This window comes from Fukomys damarensis, unplaced genomic scaffold (assembly GCF_012274545.1).
Source record: "Fukomys damarensis isolate Sample0158 unplaced genomic scaffold, DMR_v1.0_HiC HiC_scaffold_5, whole genome shotgun sequence".
Taxonomy (NCBI): domain Eukaryota; kingdom Metazoa; phylum Chordata; class Mammalia; order Rodentia; family Bathyergidae; genus Fukomys; species Fukomys damarensis.
The window spans coordinates 64892921-64916556 of NW_022900917.1; the positions used below are offsets into that span (position 1 = coordinate 64892921).

Below are 23636 nucleotides of genomic sequence, written 5' to 3' on the forward strand. Positions count from 1 at the left end.
TCAGAAAAAATTAGTGCATCAGATAGGACACAGGTGGTGAGCAAAGAGTTCACACCCCCGAGAGGAAAGGACAAAAGGCAGTCACTACAACTGCAGCACAGTACTCAAGGATGTTGTTTCTGGGGTACCTTTGAAGCAACACTGTCCAGAGGCTCCTCTTAAGGCACCCAGAATCTTGCATTCCATGAAGTGAAGATTTAAATGTGTCCTCATCTGCTTTCTCTAAAATAGCCGCAGATAGCACCCGAGAAAAAGGAAGCACAGACAGCTGCTGGCGAGAGACCAGGAAAAACCAAAGTGCGTTATCTGTGGACCTCAGCTTACTTCTCTGTGTAGTCCAGTGCCCTACACCCATGTAATATATGGGGAAACCCCAAAGTCGCACCTGTACTTAAAAATGAGAATGTAAAAGACATAACCAAACGCTGGAAATTCCCCTACCGAAACCATATTACCTAAGGAAAAAGGGTTGAGATTTCCTCTATTCAATGATACAGAAAAGACCAGCTTAACAAGCCCCACTCCCCACAATTAAGGTCAATATACACTAGCCAGGTGTGGTGGCAAAATGCCTAGAACCCCAGCACTTAGGAGGCTGAGGTGGGAGGATCACTCCGATTTCAAGGCCAGCCTTAGCTACATAAGGAGACTCTCAAATAAAGTATATTATATATACATATATATATATATATGTATATATATATATATTTATACTTATATTTAATCACACCATAAAATCAAGTAGAAAGGAGCAGTTTTCTCTTTACATGGTTTTCACTATTCCCCAAAGTGGTGCGGGCACATGCCTGGCAAACGCAAGGTCCCGAGTTTGATATCCCGTACCAAAAAAAAAAAAAAAAAAAAAAAAAATTGTGGGGGGGCAACCCACTTTCTGTCTTAGCTTTCTTAGCTTCAATAAATTTCTCCTACTCTTAAAAACAAAACCCTGTGAATCAGACATACTGTTTCCATTTCCTCATCTATAAAATGAGTGAAAAATAATACTCGCTGGCCACAGTTATCAGTACAAGTAATCAAATGGTTCTCTAATACAACTCAACGTAAGGTATTCTCTGTATTCAGTGTTTGTTAAAACTTTCATTTTTTTCTGTGCTAGGTGGAGCGGTCTACTACTGAAAACTCTCCAGAGCCTAAATTTATTTTCATAACCTTTCATAAATGAAGAACTGTCCCTTAGCGTTAGCTCTCCTTTTCACCTTAAACCTGATTTAGGTTACAATGAAAGTCCAAAGTCTGAGAACAATGAGTAGGGCAGATGCATGGTGATTTGTGCATTCAGAACAGGAAGTTAGGAGAATTTCTTTTAAACCTCGCTGTCTAAATTAGGGATTCCAGGGTGTGCCAGAAGTTAAAGGGAGATCAGCAGAGAAAGGCAATAAAAACACAACAAAAACTCATACTGCATTTGGCTCTTTTTATTAGAGAAATTGAGAATACAGCAAATAGGGAAATCCCATGGTGAATGGAGCCATCACACAGATGCCGTTCTGGTACCCCAGCTTTCTATGATCCCCTAAAATGTGCTTTGTGGCTTTAGCAATTTATAAAGGGGAAGGGAGGGGGAGAATACTGAAAAAGGCCACTATTTAATGGTGAAAGAATGAAGCTGTAGAGGTCCTAACCAGCCTAGGGGTAAAAAAAAAAAAAAAAAAAAAAAAAAAAAAAAAAAAAAAAAAAAAAAAAAAAAAAAAATTTAAAATCTGCACATAGCAAGCAAGCCTCCGGCTGCTGAGAGTAAGGCATTCAGGCGCCAACCTGGTGAGATTCTCAGCAAACACTGTAAGGTCAAGTGCAAATTGAGGCTGTTGGTAGTGAGCTGCACAGAGACACACAGAGATGGGCACACATGCCCACACACATACACAACCAGTGAGGGGGATTTACTGGATTACGCACTGGTGGTGTTGGTTTAACGTTCCCTAAGGGTTTGTGCTGTTGAACCAGATTTGTCCTGCTCTGCGGTGTGGGGTGACTGGGCCCAAAGACTACCATTTCTGTGGGTGTTGTTAGAGGGCTGCACCTCACACCCTGTACCCCAAAGTGTGTGACCAAATATCAAGTCTGGCTTCTGATATGTGCTGTTGCTCTCATGAAACTAAAAGAGCTCTGGTGGCCACTGTACTACCAGACTGTTTTCTCAAAGAGTTAATACTGTTCTTCATTCTGTCAGGCACTGCACCAAACTGACTTCTGCTTGGTCTGCCTACAGCAGTGACCTTAACCAAACCAAAATACTCCTAAATTCTTCCCAAGTTCTACACTGAGGTCTGCACCTCAACTGTGGCTGAAGATCTGAAGGGTGGGGAAAACAGCAAACTTCACTGAACAGGAGACTCTTACCATATCCAAGGATGTCAAGACCCCCTGCCTAGTTCTAGTATCCACCGTCCCCAGGATATAACACGACCACCTGAAGTAATAGGCAGTAACCCAGGGTCCAGTGCTATTTCAGGGGCTCACCAGTGAGCCAAGATCAGGATTCTACAAATCGGATCCTGCTCCCACCATTCTCCCTATACCAAAACAAGATGGCCCTGGGACAAGAGCGATCATTTTTCTCTTCTAGTAGCAATTCAAAACCATGGACTTCAGGATTCTACCAGACGGCTTGGCAATAACGCAATGATATCGTTTCCTTTTAAACTCTGCCCCAGGATATCCCTGCTTGATGAAGATCAGTGGAGCTGCAGTGCTATGCTGAGGGTCTGAGGTGGGGCCTAGAGAGTTCTGACTTTTTTGTGCAAGAACAGAGATGTCTGTCACATTAGGCTTAGCAAGACAGGGCACCAAAGGTGATACTCATCTTTCCTTGTCCAAACGCAAGGCTCTCCCCCAACGCAGGAAAGTGATCTTACGAGGAAACCATACAAGTCAGAATCTCAACTGTGGCTGGCTCTGTGCCAGGAACTATGATGTACAGGGAAGGCAATTTTCAGGTCCAGAAGGAAGAAGGTAGTCAGGGCAGTGATTTTTAATAGAAATAGACAGGGTGGTCCACAGCTCCACAGCAAAGATATAGAAAACCGCTCATACCTCTCTAATCACGTATGTGCCACCACCAAGATCTCAGGAAGTGATCAGACCAGTCCCTATGCTAATATCCCCAGAGATCCTCCATGTTTCCACTGCTCTTTTCCAACATTAATGACAGAACTAAGTGGCTTCACTTTAGAGGTCACTATCAACCTATAAGACAATCTTAATTAACACTTTAACTACAGCCTTCGCCTACTACCTCTTGCCAGTCATTCACTGAGGAAACACAAACCACTTCCCTCCACCTCTGCCTCGGAATGCTTGAGAGATGTCGTGTGATCACTAGGCTGGGGCTACAACCTCTGCCCTGCTAGGGTCCAAGGTATGTGTGTCGGCCTTCGGAAGGCACCTTGGTGCACCAAGACACTGTACATTCTGGGGCTGCTACCCGACCCTCCTCCAGTCACACTTTGTGCAAAATTGAAACAGTGTGTGGTACTTGTATGTTTCATTCTATACAAAAATTCTCCCTCCCTCCCTCACCCCGATGTTTTAAACATTTATATAAATTTTTATTTAAACAGTTAGAAATCTTATTTACATTAATTTCTTTGTTCTCCTTAAAAGAACATCTAAAATCACACTCCCACCCCTTACTTGGATATAAATGTTCACCTAAACTGGTTTGTATTGGTGTTTTAGGAGAAAGGGAGAAGAAAGAACAATCAGCTAAACTGTTTCCTCATCTTTTACAAATAAATATGATATGGATCAGAAGCCAGTTTGCCTAGGGTTCTGCACAGCCCTCAGTGAGCAGATCCCAAGAACAAGTCAGTATATGGGCCACTTCTCTTTTTCTCCAAACTGATGCACTCCATCCTTTGAGGTATGATTTATTTTTTTCTCTTCTCAGTCATGTACCACATGAAGCCCCTGGGCTGTCACAAAGCCCATGAGGCTGTCAATGTTTTGGGGCTCCTGATACTGCCATCAGCGGCCAGTAGGGAGTCCTGTTGCTGCTGCTGCAGGCCCAGGTACAGGGTCATAGTCCCTGGCTACCTGTAGGTGTCACAGTGCATCCTCTTCAGTGCAGCCCCCACCGATCATGAAACGGAACTCTTGTAGGTTTGAGACACCGTGGAAGTGAACGAAAGCTCCAGCAACCACAAAGATGTGAAACAGCTGATGAGAGTGAAACTGGGGGAGAGGGAGAGAAATCCCTCCATTATTAAAGTCACATAAAGATTCTTAATATCATTTCATCCTGGCTTATGCTCACCAGAGGGCAGGAAATGTGACAGCTCAAGATTCAAGGTGTCCACAGATCATGGGACATCCATTAGGGATATCATATTTTGCTGAGTCAAACCAGCTGTCCCCAAAGAAATCTAAGTACTGCTGTTAAAACTCTAAACATGAAAATCTGCACATTTACACTGGAGTATCTGGTGAACTCAGGGACAAACAATCTACAAACTCTCTTACTGTTAAACAAGTTCCTAAAGAGGGCTTGACACCCAGCAGTGGGCTCGGACTTAATGGGAGACACTTCCGTAGTCAAAAATACCAGCACCGGGGCAATTTAAATGCTGCTCTCTGTTAGAAAAACAAAAGGGGTTTCCAGGGTCAAGTGGGCAGTCACAACAAAAGGTCTCTGGAATTTCCTTCAGCATCAAGATTCTGGAATTACAGGGCCAGGGATTTAGCTCAGTGGTTCCTCCACCTGTTTCCATAAGCATAAGGTCCCAAGTTCAATCCCCAGTACCAAAAAAAAAAAAAAAAGATTGTGGAATTACATGAACAACATACTGTATAAAAAGACTAGGTAAATGGAATCTTTTCCTTCTTAAATCAGAAGCTGGTCTACAAGTATGTGACATTATTTCTGATTTTATCTGTTCTATTGAATGCTGTCACATTAAGAATCACTATTCACTGTATCAATCATCACTACAAAAACTGCATTTTTTTCTCAGTCTCAAAATAAAAATATACTGTTGCAAGCAGTATTTATCAAGGTAAAGACTGATTTTAGAAATGTAAACAAGAAACTAAAAGTTACATTCCAAGAGGTATTTCCTAGGAAACCAAAGGGGATTAATTTTTCCCAAAAAGGAAAGAAAGGTATAAAAATTCCTCCATATCAATGTCAAAATTATGAGACAATCCCAGAAAGATAACTTGGTTAATTTGAAATTCACATTCATTCATGATTGCATTCATGATTATCTTCATTTCACATAAAGGTAAACCAAACTTCAAAGAGAATAGTTTAGCCTACAGTAATCAGCAATAATTGAGGAATAGAATTGCAGAAGTTAAGATTTCTTTTTTATTTTCATTGTTTTGTGGTACTAGGGATTCATCACAGATCTTTGCACATGTTAGGCACTCTACCACAGTACTTATCCCCAGCCCTTTAAAAAATTATTTTTATTTTGAGAAAAGGTCTTGTTAAGTTGCCCAGGCTAAGCTTGAACTTGTGCTCTTCCTGCCTTAGCCTCCCTAGTAAATGGGCTATTAGGTGTGTGCCACCACACCCAGCTCAAAGGTCAGTTTTTTTACAGCAACAACACTCCAATTTTACATTGTTAAAAATATTACGGGTCCTCTTTAGTTATGTAATTCATATCTATGAGCCAGGGATGGTAGTGCACACCTGTAATTATAGCACTTGAGAGGCCAAGGCAAGAAGATCATTTGAAGTTTGAAGCCAGCCTGGACTACGTAGTCAATTTAAGGCCAGTCTAAACTACAAAGTGAGACTCTGTCTTCAAAAAAGAGTTTACATCTATATCAGTCCCTTATATCTTCTCTACTATCTTACCAGCCACAGTCCAGATATTTTTCTTTCCTACTCCAACCAGATATATACACATCCAATCTCTCACTACAAAACACCAAGGTTTGGTATAAAAAACCTTAGGTAGGAATCTGGTCCCAAAAAGGTCTTTATCAAGCATCTGTCCATCACCCTCATTTCATCATGAGGAAACAAAGAATGACTATGGATTTCCATTATGGTGTAGTAACAGGTACACACACACACTCTGATATTATGACTAGCCTGACAAGGGGCATGGTGGTACACCCTTGTAATTCCAGCACTCTGGGAGGTCAAGGCAAGAAAATACCAAGTTTGAGCCCAGCTGGACAAATTAGCTACTTGGGATCCTGCCTCAAAACAAAAATTTTTTTTTAAGGGCTGGAGATGTAGCCCAGAGCAAATGACTTGAGTTCAATCCCCAGGAAAAAAAAAAGACTATACTGACTCAAATTTCAATTCCACCACTTAACCATTTATCAGTCCAATTATTTAAATATAGAATGACCAAAAATTGTATTTTTTATTAGTTTTTATAAGATAACAAGAAATTGCCAGGGATTTAGCTCAGCGGTTTGGTCGCCTGCCTTGCAAGTGCAAGGACGCAAGTTCAATCTCCGGTACAAAACAAAAGATAACAAGAAATCTAAAAGTGACAGTTATATTAAATTTACTCAATATAAGAATTGATTGATACAGAAGATCCTAATAAGACTACTGACATTGAGAAATGGGAAGAAAGGAGCTAAAGGTGTAGGGAAGGTAGGATGGGCAGGGGAAGGGTAAAAAGGGAAAAGAAAAAAATGTGAGATAATGAAAAGATGGAAATAAAGTGGTTGCAGATGGGGAGGGGAAGAGGGGGTAAAGGGAGGGCAGGGACAAGGGGAAAAAATGAGAACCAAGACTTGTCATGTAGGGGTACAAGATCCCAACAATGAATGTAACTGTACTGTATCCCTAAAATGTACCAATAAACTCAATTAAAGCTGAAAAAAAAAAGAATTGATTGAAATGACACCTGCCCGAGTGATGCTCAGGAGTCAGTACTTAAACACACTGCACAAGTGATGCTCTGGGTAAACTGTTAAGGGGTGGATGGTCATGTGCCTAAGAAAAGCTACCTAACCTAAGTTTTCATTTCCTTTTATGTAAAATGAAAATACTAACAAGAGAGATCTACAGGGTTAATGAATTAAATGAGGTTGTCTATGTGTACCACTCAGTACTGTGCTGGGCACCAAGTACTCAATAAATGTTATTACTGCATTCACTGTGCAGAGAAAAACACAGCTACTGAAGGACAGAGTTAAGACTCTCCTCTCAATTTTGAGTTTGAAACTTTTGATTATATCACTTCCCAGTCTGCCCACAATCCACTAACAGAGAGGTATACATGCTTATTCAGCTCTGATCACACTTACCCAGATATCACATTTGCCAGGAAAGAAGCGCTCAGGGATCCGGGCAGCGTAGAGGGCAGCCCCAGTGATATAGAGGCTGGCCATGAGCATCAGCCAGCCTATCTGCCCTATGGTGGCAGCCTTCAGGAAGCCCTCCGCAATGACATAGTGCAAGGTGGGGATGATTCCACTCAGGCCCAAGCCCACAAACACTCCTAGAAATCACGAGAGGAGAATAAAGTAAAAACACAACAGAAAGAAGTCAGTATTACAAAACAGCACTATTAATTCTGTAAATGGAAAATTCTAAAGTAGGATACAACATTAGCTTTTTGTTTTAAAAAGAAGGTTTTTCAAACTCTGAGACACCATCACACAAGACAAAACAGCTAATATTCCAAAGATCTATCTGCAAATCCAAGGAACCAAGGGTACAGTGATAGGGAACCTTTTAGTGCTTTCAGTGACACAAATAGCCCACTGTGGAATGCGTGCCTTAAGTCTGCTACCATTGGTTTCGAATTACGTTTAGTTCTTTATGAAAGGACAACTCTGGGAGTTTATTTAAACTTCCCCACAGGCTACCTTTAATACAAATTACAAAATAGAAAACTTACATATTTTTATTTTCTCTCTGAAGCAACAGAAATTATTTGCATGGAGAAAGCAATAAATGATCAAATAACCAGGGGAGGTAAGCAATATAATAAAGCTAAAATATGTCTAAGAGTAATGCAATCTAAATCAATGACCTAAAAATGGATACTGAAAAATTTTCAATGTCCTTCAAAAATGGCCTAACTTGTCACCTAAATAAATGGACAAAGAAGCATGTGCTTCTGAAAGCTCCCAGGTCCCCAAATAGCAATCAATTAGAGAACCTATAAAAATGGGGCTGGGGTAGCTCAACGGTAGAGTATGGGTTAGCATGTGCAAACTTGCATTCCATACCCAGTATTAGGGGCATGTGACAGGATCAGCATCAGTTGGCATAGCTAGCTGCTTTCAAAATCACCTGAAGCAGTATTTTTCAAATTTCTGGATATGACGTAGGTCAGTGATGGTGACCCTTTTAGAGCTGTCAATGATACAAACAGCCCACTGCGGCACATGTGTCATAGGTTTGACACCACTGCCCTAGGTTTTGAGATCAACTAAAGTGAAGAATTAGAATAAAATAAAACTTGAATGGTAAAGTAGTATTTTGTAAAAATTTTATCATTTATATGTACACAAGTTTTTACACATGTTTAGGGTTCTACATCCACAGATCTAATGCCACTCTGATGTTTCAACCCAAGCAATTATTTGTTTCAGCTATAAGTGCTCCTATATTTTGACAGGCAGAGATAAGAATGACCCTTATAACACAAACTGTCACTTGGTAAGCTTTCTGAAATAGAGCACGAGCCTATTTCTTGCTCTGTGCATTACAAATAAACTGCAGTATACAACACTATATGCAGGGACAGGCACAGGATACATACTCAAAATGAGCATTTAAAAGATAGGAGGAAAATAACAATATTCAATTCACAGAAGACAAGAACCAAACAGGCCTAAATAAAAAGTTTATCCCACTTCTACTTTTCTCTAAAGACATATCACCATGATCCTGTTCTTGTTATTTTCCTCTGTATAATAAGCAAAGTCACTAATGGTCTTGCCTTTCATTCTCTAAGTCAAAGGCACAAGAATGTGGTTGGTTCTTCCGATGTATATAAATAACAGAACGCTCATGTCTACTCAGCAAAGACGTTCTTATCTCAAGCGCTTAAGCAGGCTTAACACCACAGAATTACTGAAGGACTACCAACAGCCAACCCTGCCTACTGTTTATTTTCCCAGATGAACACTAACAAAAGGAGGAGAGGGCAGAGTGTTACAAAAGTGCACATTAAACATAAGGTTAATTCTACTTCATGCATTAGGTAACTGCAGATGAACCATTATTATTTTTTAAGGTTCAATTGAAATACTGCTTACTCAATCTCAGAAGGCAAATGGGCTTTAACACTAGCAATAGGAAACGGAAGACAGAGTACTGGCTAGGAAGAATCCCAGTCTAGTTCAAGACAAAAATATCTCTTCTAACTACATACTCCAAGAATCCAATGTGTTAAGGGGCTTCTGGCCTTCCATAAGATCTCCTAAATTAAAAATTAAATTAAATTAATAAATACAAACACCTTTAATCTAAATCAGAAAAGATGTGCTTACTGCACTTTAAAAGAACACAATTAGTATGGGATAAAGACTTATTTACCTAAGGAGCATAAAAAATATCTTAAAATAAAAATATAAATAAAACAAAAATAAACAAAAAGAATCAATCACTACAAAATACAGACTAATCTGAAAAAACAAGTGAAATCATAACAGCAGAGCTGCCACCTTAGGGACAATGTACAGTCTAAAGTAAACATTGCCGCAAATCCATGCCCTCACCCCTTTACCCAACCCAACCCTATGCTTTAAGACAACCAGTGAGCTCAATTCCTCCTCCCATTGTGACTACTGTGCTAAAAGGTCCTTAACAACAGAAACTACAACTTATTTGTCTTCACATCACAGATAAATAGCGTAATGCTTGAGAAATGGTAGACCTTTAATAAATGGTGAATGAATGAAAGCCAATATAGAACTCCATGTGCACTTACCTGCTCTTACTCCTCGATACTGAGGGGTGGCAAACATGTCCCACTGGGAGACTATAATGGCTGCAATGCCCAGCACACAGATGACAATCAAGTAAATGAAGCAAGGTTGTGGGTTACAGTAGAAAGAATAATAAAGCCAAGGAACAAAACTTCCCATAATCAGGAGAGCAATACCAGAGTAATCCAGCCTAGGATTTAAAAAAAGACAAAGTCTAATGATAAATAGTACTGCCTTACAAATTATAATTAATCTCCCATGACATCAACAATAGCTAAAAGACAAACTAGGCTACCTGCTTTAATTTTTTTAAAGTTCCTAACAAGTGGTATCAACAAGTATTAATTCTGCTGGATATACTTCTCCCTAAACCACTGGCTCTAACTCACTGATCAGAATATGGACTATACAGATACTTACTTAGAGAAGAGCCGGGAGACTCCTTCTGAGTGGCAGTAGACTGTATGGAAAAGCCATGAAAACGAAAGGCAGAGAATGGCTCCCAAGAAAAATAATCCAAAGACTACTTTCTCTTGCAGAGGGGCCACAAAGGAAATATTTGGGCGGAACATATAAAAGATCCCCAGGCACAGGAAGAATACACAACCTAGGAAAAGAATGCAGGAGTCAAAAATTCTTTTGAAGAGACAGTTGTTTTTTTGTTTTGTTTTTGTTTTTTTGGTACTGGGGATGGAAATCAGGTCCTTGCGTTTGGAGCCACTGAGGTACATTCTCAGCCCTGAAGAGACAGTTATACATTGATTATGTTTTCAGTGGCCATGATGAAATGTGAATCAAAAATTCCGTGAGGAAAAAAAAAAAGAGTTAAGATGTACTATGTACAAGTACAAATTCACCAAGAGGAATGTGATCATTGTGTATGGCAAACATGTACTATTTTTAAAAAAAGAAATAAGGGCTGGGGATTTAGCTCAGTGGTTCTGCCACCTGCCTCACAAGTACAAGGTCCTGAGTTTGAACCCCGGTACCAAAAAAATAAAGAAAGAAAAATAAAGAAATAAAGACGACATTGCACTAAAAAAAAAAAAAGTTCCATAAGAAAAAATTCTCCAAATAACTGAGACTTATTCAAAATTTCAGTTTACTTCAAATATTTTTGGTAATGACATAGACTTCAGCTTCACAAACTGAGTATACAGAATGTAAGTTACTCATCTAGGGGCATAATCCAAAAAGAAGTCAGACAGTGCTGCTACCTCTTAGATCCAGTATAAAATTTCACTGATTTTTAAAAAATGTTTGTCATATATATATATTCTGCTCTCAAAAGTCCATTTTGCTTTCACTTTTATTTCTGCAATGAATTCTGATACTTTAAAAAGCTGGACAGGAAATAGTTTCCTCCACCAACAGCTGTTGAGGAACATTGTGCTGCTTCTCCGGTCTCATCAACGGCCCCACAGTTCAAGAATGAGGAATAGTAAAGTACCTATTCTGGCCATTTCATACCAGTCCCTAAATTGATCTCCACAGTGAGATAACCAAGCTTTTACTGCTTAGGAAAGTACCATTTGACACAGGATGGCACAGACACTTAGAAATTAAACACTCACTAAGTGATCGCTTTATCATTTTAATTAAAAACTATTCTTCATTTAAGAGGTCAGCAACAATCTTCATTTGATTCTCTTCTATTCTCATACAACTAGCAGTCAAAAACTAGAAGCACAGCCATCAAATCTGTGATAAAAAACACAAGTCAAAAGGAGTAAGGCTTGAAACTACTTAGTACATTCTCAAGTTTACACAACTATCACCACTACCTAACTCTAAAATATTGTCATCCCCCTCAAACACAAGTCCAGTTCCTATTGTCACACCCATTCCACTCCCCTCAGCCCTAGATATCACCATCTGCTTTGCCTATATGGACTTGCCTCTTCTGGATAGTTCACATACATGCAATTATATAATCACGGAGCCTTCTGTGTCTGATTTCTTTCACTTAGCTAATGTTTTCAAGATTTGTTCATGTTGTAATTCATTATCAGCATTCTATCCCTTTTTATGGCCACTGTATGGCTAATTCTCTCAACCACTGTTAGATATCTGGCTTGTTTCTGCTTTTTTGTTATCATAAATAAAATAATGTTGCCATAAATATTCTGGTGCATGTTTTTATGTGACTATGATTTCAATTATTTTGGATATATACCTCATTGTGGAACTGATGATAACTGATAACTCTTCTGAACATTTTGGAGAACTGTCAAACTACTTTCCATGGAGGCATCCCCATTTTACACCCCTACTGGCAATGTACATGTGTTCCAATTTCTCTTCATCCACACCAAGACTTTCTTCCATTTTCTTGATTATGGCCATCATAGCAGTAGTGAAGTGGTATTTCACTGCATTTGATTTGTATTTCCTTAAATGATAATAAACATCGTTTTATGTGCCTACTCGTCACTTGTGTATCTTCTCTGAAGAAATGTCTACTCAGAAGTTTTGCAAATAGGACAAACTAGGTTGTTTTATTGTTGAGTTGTCAAAGCTCTTTACTAGACCCTTAGCAATATAATAATTTGCAAATAGTTCCTTCCACTCTATGGATTGTCTTTTCACTTTCATGATAATGTTAATATACACAAGCTTTTAATTTTGATAAAGTCCAATTTATCTACTTTTTGCTTGACTTAGATATCAATTCTAAGAAATTTGCTCAATCCAAGGTCAAGATTTACATCTATATTTTCTCAATGCTAATTTTGTATGTGGCATGAGGCTGGAGTCCAACTTCATTCTTTTCATACTGATTCTCAACCACCCCAGTAACATTTATTGAAAAGACTTTTCTTTCCCCCTATTGTATTTTCTTTTTCTTTAATATATAATTATGGTAGGGTGTTGCGGTACGTGCCTATAATCCCAGCACTTGGGAGGCTGAGGCAGGAGGATTACTGTGAGTTCAAGGCCAGCCTGGGCTACATAGTGAGTTCAGGCCCAGCCTAGACTATATAGGTGACCCTGTCTCAAAAAACAAAGAAAAATAAAATCATCATGTGAAAATATTACATTTCATATTCTATTTCAAGCCAATGTGAAATTTAACTATAATATTCTAAGTAATGACTTAAAAAAATCAGCTTACTTATAGCAAATAAAACCCTCCTCTCACTGATTCTGATGATATTCTACCACATTTTGTTTTGTTTTTTTTTTTTTGGTACTGGAGATCAAACTCAGGACCTTGAGCTTTTGAGGCAGGCAGCGGAACCACTGAGCCAAAATCCCTGGCCTTCTACCACATTTTGTATAGCAAACTTTTCCTTTGTGTGGTTTGAGGACATTGTCTAACAATCTAGGAGAGACAATTTTGACTAACTGTAATAAAATCAGTGTAAACTAGAATAAGCAAAGAGTAAACAAATGAGAAAATTCATCATTAGAAATCCAAGGGGGAAATCTAAAATCCCAATGCACTCTTAAAGTCTAACTTTATCCCCAAATACATGAAAATAAGAGAATCAAATGGGGCGCCAGGTATAGTTCTGCACACCTGTAATCCCAGAACTCAGGAGACTGAGGCAGGAAGATCGTTGTCAGTTCAAGGCCAGACTGACTACACAGTGAGTTCAAGTCCAGCCTGGACTACAAAGTAAGACTTTGTCTCCAAAAATTAACAATAATAATAATAGTAATAATAAAGTGGATCACCACATCATTATACCACTGACATTGCATACCTAAGAGATGTGTCCAGATGTTGCCTGTTTCGGTGTGTATTCTGAAAATGCTCTTAAAGCAGGCCCGGAAAGAAGGCATAGGCGGCCGGTGTCCATGTAGAAGAAAGTCATTATCCTTAAGCCAGTCTGGCAGCACATCGTGAGGGATCACTCGCCATCGACCTTCCCATACCTGGAAGAGGGGTATTATTGAACATTTTTGATTTTCTAAATTGTTCACTTACAACACAGCCCCAAGCAACTCTCTCTCTCACTAGGAAAAATAATTAAAAATTTTAAAGCAAATATATTCAGAATGTAAAATGTCCCATTCTAAATTCTTACAAAACAGACTGATAAAACACATATATCATTTAAATGGGGATCCTTCTCAGGGAAAGGAAAGAGTAAACAAATTTACAGAATATTCCCTAGAAGAGCTCTGTTTCAGTGTGAGTAAAGAGTAAGGGGCCCAGAGTCCCACTCATACAGACACTTCTGCATTTTTCCACAACAGAAATCTGTTATTAAATACGACCACTTTTGGGCTGGGGATTTAGCTCAGTGGTTCCGGCGCCTGCCTCGCAAGCACAAGGGCTTGAGTTCAATCCCCGGTACCCAAAATCTAAATATAAATAAATAAATAATAAGACCACTTTTATATTTAATACTCATGCTGGCAGAAAGAGAACTACGTAGAATCACACTTTTATGCCCTTTGCAACCGCCCTCCCCCTTCTCTTTCTAACACAACAAATATGAAGTAGAAAAGACAAAGAGGTAAAAAAATTCTTGGATCTCAGACATTAACAAGTTGTATGAGCTTTCATCAGTCACAAATGTCTAAGCTTCAGTTTCTTCATTTTTAAAATGAAAATAATAGTGCTTCACTTAATAAAGAAATTATAAGAACTAAGTAAAATGGCCTGAGGACTCCATAAATGAGTTAATCCCTAGGAACCACACCAAAGGAAACACATCTCATTTTAACTGTCCCCAGGGGCTATCACCTTTCTAAAAATAAGTTAGTGACAGAAGCTGGGTGTGGTGGTACACACCTCTAACCCTAGCACTCCAGAGGCTGAAGCAGAAAGATTGCTATAAAATTTGAGGCCAGACTGGGCTACACAGTGAGTTCAAAGCCAGCTTGAACTACAGAGTGAGACCCTGTTTCAAAAAAAAACTAGAAAGAATGAACAAATGAATGAATGTTAGTGCAACCTCTGACCCTTCCTTCTCTTTCTGCACTGACAGCAAAGAAACTGCATCTCCACAGCCCTTCAAGTGCCTCATCCCCCTTTCTTCTAATTTCCTGCTATAGCTCCCCAGTGACTTTTAGAGGAAAAAGGGTTGGGGATTTGGTATTGCCTCCTGTGCACATCTGTCCACCTCTATACTGTTTATTTTAATGTCTCTCAGCCCAGAAAACTGACACCATAATGACAACTTCATTTAGAAATTATGTGTTTCTGCTTGCCAGAAAGTACAAAAAAAAAAAAGCCAGGCACATGGGTCTACCTTCCAGTTAATGAGGGCTCAACAGTGCTTCTAGTCTATTACCCTATAAGCAAGAACTTCTACAAATCATCAGAGCTGACTGACAAAGACTTCCATCCCTATCCCCAAAGAGTCTTTGACAAACAAAACAGCTAAGCCACAGAAACTTGGTTCCCCTTCTCTCTACAATGCAGAAAAGTTGCCAATTTATTTGCTAGCTACTATGCGTTCCTTTCACCCCTTATCCTGCTTTCTGTTCTCTGCTCTTCTACCTCCTTACTGACATTTGTAAAACAATGGATCCTCTATATAATACCTCCTCTATCTCCAAAGAAAGTGAGTGACCCTCTTAACATTATCAAATCAATCTCTCTCTCTCTCTCTCTCTCTTTCTCTCTCCTCCTCTCCTTTTCTACTTCACCTGCAAAATGAAAACCATCAAGGGACCTCAATACTGGTATTCGCCTGGCCAATCCGTGTATGTTTCTAACACATAATAAAACAATGCTAAAAGATTAACCTAGGTCATTAATGTCTACTGCTAAAAGTTCAGTCACCCCACAGCATCCAAGGGGGGACTGCTTCCAAAATCCTCTGCAGATACCAAACTCAGTAGATGCCCTAGTCCTTATATAAAATGGCACAACATTTGTATATAACCTATGCACATCCTCCTTCAAATTATCCCTGGATTACATATAATACCTAATACAATGTAAATGTTGTGTGAACAGTTGTTACACTGTATGGCTTTGGAAACGAAAATAATGACAAGAGAAAAAGTATTCATTTAGTTTTTTGTTGTTTTTGAAAGAGGTCACAGTACATTGACCAGGTTAGTCTTGAATTCATGAGCTCAAGTGATCCTTCCATCTCAGCCTCCAGGGCTGCTGGGACTACAGGCACAAGTCAGCTCACCAGCTCTACTTGTTTATGCAAAGATGTGAAACCCATGAATACAGAGGGCCAACTGCACTGCACTACCAGTTGTAAAAGTAGCTGTGTGGAATCTTCCATAGAACTGTATTAGGAAAGAGGAGAGAGCAAAAGACCCCAAATTTTTTATATTAATTTGAAAGAGGTACATTATTGCTGAGATTAACCTTGGAAAAATGGTGCTAGTTTTAACTAGATGTATTTAATCTCTAAGAGGAAGAGGAATAGAAATTCAATCCTTGCATCTCCAAAACAGTTCACCCCATACAATTGTTCTGCTATGACTACATCAGAAGTGCTACTGTGCTATATACATCAACAAAACAGTCAAAAACATCCTGTTCATAGAAAGAACAGATTGAAGTTTCTTACTAGCCACATATGCATTAAATGTCAGTGTGATTTTCCCCACTGTTTCTAACATTCTAGCAATCTAAATCATTCTAGCAATCCAACTACTGGGCCAGGGAACTGGACTTCATATTTAGCAGACTGTATCCTCATTTTCAAGCAGGGAATCATATGCCGCCACTCAACTGCCAAAACAAGTAGGTATTCTCCTATTCAGTAGGGGGAACAAATTAGGGTCACAGAATTATTTATAAATAAGTTTGACTAAGATACTGTCTAAATCAAACAACTATGGTCCACTGTGTTTGTACTAGACTCTAGAATGTATACACACACACACACACCCCAAATTTGGTCACTACCATCCTTATTCCTACATGAGCCTAACTATGCTGGTAAAACAGCAAAAACCAAAGTCTGAAAAGAGTCTAAGATCAAACTGAAAACTCTAAAGACTAACCTATTTTTTTATTGCCCCTCTTCCTGTAAGAAAAGCTTTCTCAAAAGAGAAGGTACAACAGGACACCCATGGCACACCTCATTTTAAACTGTTTATTTGTTTTCACTCCAGGAAGCCAAATGATGGTATCAACAGACTTGGCCAGTTTTCAAGCAATGTCAGTTGCACTGCCACCGCAAGATGGAGCAACACTGAGGACACTGTGGTGGGTGCCTCTCCATTCTGCTCTCACAGAACGGGGTACTCTTCTGCAGTAAATGACAGTGCAGCACAGGTAAATGCCTACCCCTATCTATTCACCCATTGGCTCTTAAGTTAAAAAGTTTTATGTGCTGTATTTTTAGCTCTTGGTTCAAAGAGAAAATGAATAGGTAGTTGGGTCAGCTGCACTATCCCACTAATCTATAAATGGTAAATTTCCCTTAGTAGTCCAGACATTAAGTACACAACTTTAAGAGATTTCTTTCTTCACACCAAATTTGTTTCTGAAAAGCAAAGACCTTGGTACCTGTCATTAATCGGTTCCAGGAGGCATAACAAGTACCACAAAGGAAAGTACCAAACAAATTGTTATGGCTGGAAAGAGTAGGAGTCACGAGGCAATTGATACGAAGTTCTCGATGACACCAAGTTATAGCTTGCTCAAGGAGTGCCAAACAAACAACTAGTACCAGAGCACTGACTACGTGACAGGTTTCTTGAAAGGTATGACTGTCATCTGCTGTATCTCTGCTAATTCTCCTAAGACAGGAATCACAAAAAGGAATCTATTGTTTGTTTTGTTTTTTCTTTTTTGGTTTTTTTGAGATAGGGTCTCCCTATGTAGCTCAGGCCAGCCTTGAACTCACTAGGTATCCCAGGCTGGCCTAAAACTTGCAGTGATCTTCCTGTATCAGCTCCTAAGTGCTGGGATTACAGTGGGGGCACCATCATGCCCAGCTGCTACGCTTTTCTATCATCAATTTTTCAAATACTAATTGAGATTGCCTAGGCTCTATACAGACCTCGTAAATGTTTACACTTTCTTCCTTAGTCCCCCACCCTGCCCTTAGTTTTGGAAAGGGTGCCTATGTTCAAATCATAATGTTCTCTTTTCATCCCTGATCCAATGCATAATATTCTAAGTCAACTGGTCTCAGTTATTTCCAGCATCATTGTGAATGAAGGAAAATCTAAATTTAGTTTTCAGGATCTAAAACTGTAAGAATAAAAAATTTTGGTTTCGTAAAACCCATGAAGTTACATGTCATAAAAATTTCTCTCTAAATAATCAAGTTCTTGGGCCAGGGATTTAGCTCAGCGGTTCAGTGGCCTGCCTTGCAAGCGCAAGGACCCATGTTCAATCCCTAGTACCAAAAAAAAAATAATAATAATAATAATCAAGTTCTCTAAAAATTTTAAATAAATTGATAACATATAAACATACAGAAAGATTTACACTGAGTGGAGATCATATCTGCCAAAATTCTTACTGATCTGATCAAGTTCCTACAAATTTAAAGATGTCCCCATTTTCTCTAAGCAAGTAAGCAACTCTAGTTTTCATTTTAGAAAGAAAATAAAATTATAGAATAAGTCCCAGGAAATCAGAAAATGAACTGAAAGAAAAACCTTAGAGACAGAAAATATACTAACTTAAGTGAAAATACTAGGTGTACAAGAAAACTGGGAAATTTCTATCTCAAGAGTAGTTTGACTATTCATAGAATCCTAAAAAGAACAGCAGGTTTACCATCCAAGTCAAATAGCAAAATATATCACGGAGACTAAGGGTGGCTCTTCCCACCCCTCAACTTCTCCCACCCACACCCACACACCACAGTAGTGGGGATTAAACTCAGAGAAACCCCACCACTGAGCTATATCCCTAGCCTTTTCTACTTATATTTTAAATTTTGAGACAGGGTCTTGCTAAATTGCACAGGCTGGACCTAAACTTGCAATCCTTCTGCCTCCGCCTCCCAAGAAGCAGCTATGTCCTGTCATTCCCAGCTAGAGACAGCATTTTAATATCTCCAATATCAACCACTCCTAACTTAGTTTCATCAACAAGACATTTAGGCTGTTAACCTGTATCAGAAAAGGTTTATTTCCCAAATGGATATTCCAAGTTTATCAGAACTTTATCAAAGCTGCTGCAAGCAAACAAACATACTGTGCCTTGAAGAAGGCTGAAGTCATGAAACCACTTCTGTCCTCATCTTACCATAAATTTTCCAGAGCAAAGCAAAGGCCAAGGCACTACCAATCTCTTTAAACAGCTTCTGTTTGGGAAGGACTAATTGGATATAGTATGGAAATAATAAAAAGAAAACAACAACAACAAAAACACTTGAATCTGCTGGGCGTGGTGGCACACACATGTAATCCCAGCACTTGGGAGGCTGAGACAGGAGGATCTTTGTGAGTTCGAGACCAGACTGGACTACACAGCGAGTTCCAAGTCAGTCTCAACTATGTAGTGAGACCCTGTCTCAAAAAAACCAAACAACAAACAAACAAACAAAAAAACACTTGAATCTTACCTTACAAACAAACTCTTCCATTCTTTCCATAGCATGATGGGCTTGTAAGAGGGGGGACATGCCCATGAAGCCCTCATCCTCCTGAGAAGTGTCATCATTGCATTCATGTTCCTCAGAGATCTACAAGGCAACCACAGAAACAGTCAAAAACAGAAAGGAGTCAAATGTCAGAATCAACGTACTTTCCTTGCAGAATTAAAATGAAAAAAATTTAAGGTCAAAATTAGGCGTCAGCCCTATGGTAAGTAAAGTCAGCCTATTATAGTTGCTCAATTCTTTTGGCAGATGAATGAACAATCTACTCCAATAGTACCCCTATGTTTGTTTCAGTAGAAAATTGCTGGAGTAGATTTACTGGTTTCTTTTTGGTTTTAGGAATCATTAGGAATAATTTTCACACAGTATTATATAAAACTGAGAAATTACTGAGGGGAAAATCTCCAAGAATCCCACCTGGTACATATAAAATAACTGTAATATAATGTGGTAAGTATTCTAGGGACAAAAGATGAGAGAACATTTTCTTAAGGTGGTGCTGGAGAAAGAACCCATGGCCATCTAAATTCTAGGCAAGTGCTCTGCCACTGATCTAACACACTCATCCAACATTTACTTGATTTTTAACAAACACAGAGGAAAGGGCTTTACAGAGGTCATCCAGCTTAATCCTAATAACCACCTTATTCAATAAGTATCTTCATCCTCATTTAACATATAAGCATATTTGGTAAGAAGGTTAAATAAATCACCCAAGCAAGGTTAAAGATAATAAAATAGAAATGTAAAAAAAAAAATCCACATCCTTTAAGAATTAGTCCAGAAACCTGGAGCAAAAAGTAACAATCTGATAATATTTTTTTCCATTAAGTTTATTGGCACATTTAAAGCAAACAATACAGTTACATTTATCATTGGGATCTTGTACCTTTACATGATACATCTTGGTTCTTGTTTTTTCCCCATACCCCTGCCCTCCCCTCCCTTCACCCTTCCCTATTTACAAAGACTTTGTTTCCACTTTTTCACATTTTTTCTTTTCCTTCATTTCCTTTCCCCTCCCTTTCCACTTCCCCTTTAGCCATTTCTTCCTATTTCACACTCCTAATTACACCATTTGAACCTTATTTACACTTTTAGTTTTTCACACCAGAGAAACTATTCAGTATTTACTCAAGTATGTCCTATTTATTTCACTTAAGAATATAGCCATAACCAGGAGTGGTGGTGCACGCCTGTAATCCTAACACTCAGGAGGCTGAGGCAGGAGGATCACTGTGAGTCTGAGACCAGCCTGGGCTATAGTGAGTTCCAGATCAGTCTCAACTCAACATAGTGACACCCTGTCTCAAAAAAAAAAAAAAAAAAGAGTATAGCCTCAATGTGCATCCATTTAACTATAAATGTTTCTAGTTTCTCTTTCTTTATGGCTGAGTAGTATTCCATTTTATAGGAAAACCGCATCTTTTCTATCCAGTCTCCAGTCGATGGGCCCCTTTAATCTGATAATATTTTAAGGATTAAATTACTAAAATTAGACCATTCTTCCAGACCACTCGTAGTTTAGGCAAAGTACTATGAAGGCAACGAACAGGAAGTTAGGAATATAGGTAGCAGGCCTTGGTTCTACCACTAACACTGATAGATTTTTTTAAGCAGGTCTCTCAATCTCCCTCAATTTTAATTTAAACCATCTCTACAGTCTCCATCTCTAAAATTCTGTATGATTGTAACTCAATGAATGATGACAGCACAAGAGACCTGTAATTCCACATCTAAGCAAGAGTCTACTAGACAAACAGTGCCATTAACATGACTGCATAAAAAAACTGATCCTCACCTCTGATCTGAAACTAAATGAGTAAGAATGAACATGCAAAAGCAATAGGGAATCTTGGCACAGTACTCTGAATCTGAACAAATTTAAAAGAAACAGATTTTCTTTTCTTCCTCTTCATTTTTTAAATATACTAACTAGAGGATATTATGCAACATGATCTTTGACTCTAAAAAAGTATATTCTTCTGTTTGCTTACCTAAAACTTACCTACCTCTGCTTCAATGCCAATCCCCAACATTGTCTTTACAACTCTTCCCTAACTACCCTAATCTAGTATTTCTCAATCTTTCATTACTACCAGCCCTATCCAGAAACATTGTTGCTTATATCAACTCCATGACTTTTTTTTTTTTTTTTTTTTGGAGACTGGGTCTCACCAGGTAGCTCAGGCAGTCCTTGAACTCACTTTGTAGCCCAGGATGGCCTTGAACTCATGATCGTCTTGCCTCAGCCTCCTTGTACTGGGATTATAGGCACTCAGGCATGCAGATCACTATGTGTTAGGTATGGTAGTCTTGTGGAAAGCTTTCAATTATAGTTAGTTTCTACTCCTCCTCAGATTAATAACCTACTGTCACCAGAGAATATATATATAGCATCTGTCTCCTTTCCTGAACCTTTCAGCACTTACCTCTGTGCCCTTCCCCTTGACAACTAAAACAGACATCTGAAAGATAACAGATTATAGTTCTTGTGGGTTATTTTTGTCTTACATTGTTTTAATTTGGATTGTGTTTTGTTTTGTTTTAGTGTATCACTGCCTAAATTAAACTTACAAGTCTGCTTATCTTCTTCACGATGGCTTCCAGAACATACATATATAGCAGCTAAATCAATGACTACTTTAAAAGATTTTTTTAAATGTTGTGCCTAATTAAATATAAAATTTAAAGCCAGATAAGATGGCACACAGTGTAATTCCAGCACCTGGGAGGCTAAGGCAGGAGGACTGCTGCAAATTCAAAGCCAGCATGGACTACACGGTGAGTTCAAGGCCAACCTAAATTACATAGTGAGATGCTGTCTCAAAAAAATTTTTTTAATTCCATTAAAACATGAGTTATATGAAACTTGAACACAGGCAACAGCTTGAAATGATTAGTGATTGATTATAAATTATATATAAAATAGTGCAAATATTTATGTATGTTCAGCATGTACTGGATTCACAAAGAAAAGTAGGAATTCAATCTTTATTCTTACACAAATAAATTATGTTAGTGGTTTCAAAACTACAAATAGGCACCTAAGACAGACTATAGCTAAATGCTTCCTCTACTATCATAAGTAAAATCTGGTAGAAATGCAGACAATCTGAAACATCAGGGGATTTACTTATAATCAGTAATTCTGAATATCAGGGAAAGTGCATGAGGATTCACAGGGGATTACCAATAGAAGAAGGTAGGTTAGTCTCACTAGTCAGAGAAAAGATACTTCACATACTTAATACTCCCTTCAAGAAGGAAAATTAAGACAGTTGCCTCTTCCACTAGGCATATGCTATCATACAGATTTATAGGAAAGAGAAACGGTTCAACCAATCATAGGAAGGGAAGAGGAACAAGGAATAGCTTTGTGTCTTCAGCAGTACTAACACATGTTTACTGAAAGGAAGCAGAAGTATACCAAGAATGTAGAATCTATAATCTAGGATGAACACCAGTGAGGAATCAAGAGCACCGTCTATATGTTAAGTATATTTCAGGAATAGGTAGCTTGCCATAAATGCTAAAATGGATTAAGAGTGAATTTTGAAGACAATTACTGATACATCCAATATTCTTTGGCAAATTTACAATCTTTCTAAGCTTCAGTTTCTTTAGTCATAAAAAAGGCTTTAACAATATTATATCCACACTGCAAGTCTGTTTGATAATTAAAGATAATGAGTTAAAAAAAAAAAAACTACCATGGGCCCTGAAACTCAGGAAGTAGTACATAAATGATTATCTTTAACATGGCTAGGTACTAAGTACAGTAAGGTAGAGTATCACAACCTACTGGAGAGAAACATGCAAACAACATACAGCAGTAAGCTAGAGAAAAGTAAGAATAAGGTCTTCTAACACAAAGTTAATTGTTTTTGAAAAAAAACAAAACAAAATCCTAGAATATGGCAATTTACCAGGGCTGCTACAAAAAATAAACGTGGCATGAGGCTAAAAACGATAAGGAAACAAATGTCCATCCATATACCAATAAATAACATGTGGCAAAGGCATAAAATAGACAATTTCTTGGCCATAAAAAGAAATGTAACTTGGATATACACTACCACATGGATGACCCTCTCATATACTATGCCAAGTCAAAGATGCTATATTCAAAAGGACAAGTACTGTAGCACTTCACTTAAATGAAGTATCTAGCATAGACCAACTCACTGAGACACAAAGTAGATGTGAGATTTCCACACACTGGGGTGAAGAGGAATGAAGTACAGAGTTTCTGCTTGGAGT

The 23636-nt window shown here is 38.5% G+C and overlaps 1 protein-coding gene across 6 annotated transcripts in view; it reads right to left on the reverse strand.

Annotated features, from left to right (window-relative positions):
* Nucleotides 1-2182: 2182 nt before the first annotated feature.
* The window catches only part of Adipor2 (adiponectin receptor 2), a 90211-nt gene continuing 68757 nt past the window's right edge, over nucleotides 2183-23636 (reverse strand). For all 6 annotated transcript variants that reach the window (XM_010630410.3, XM_010630407.3, XM_010630406.3 and 3 more), the window contains 6 exons: nucleotides 19338-19457; nucleotides 13590-13761; nucleotides 10300-10486; nucleotides 9882-10069; nucleotides 7243-7436; nucleotides 2183-4194 (listed from right to left, as the gene is read on the reverse strand). In XM_010630410.3, the coding sequence (XP_010628712.1) occupies nucleotides 4066-4194; nucleotides 7243-7436; nucleotides 9882-10069; nucleotides 10300-10486; nucleotides 13590-13761; nucleotides 19338-19457 (990 nt within the window). In that variant the 3' untranslated portion in view covers nucleotides 2183-4065. The remainder of the gene's footprint in view (nucleotides 4195-7242; nucleotides 7437-9881; nucleotides 10070-10299; nucleotides 10487-13589; nucleotides 13762-19337; nucleotides 19458-23636) is intronic.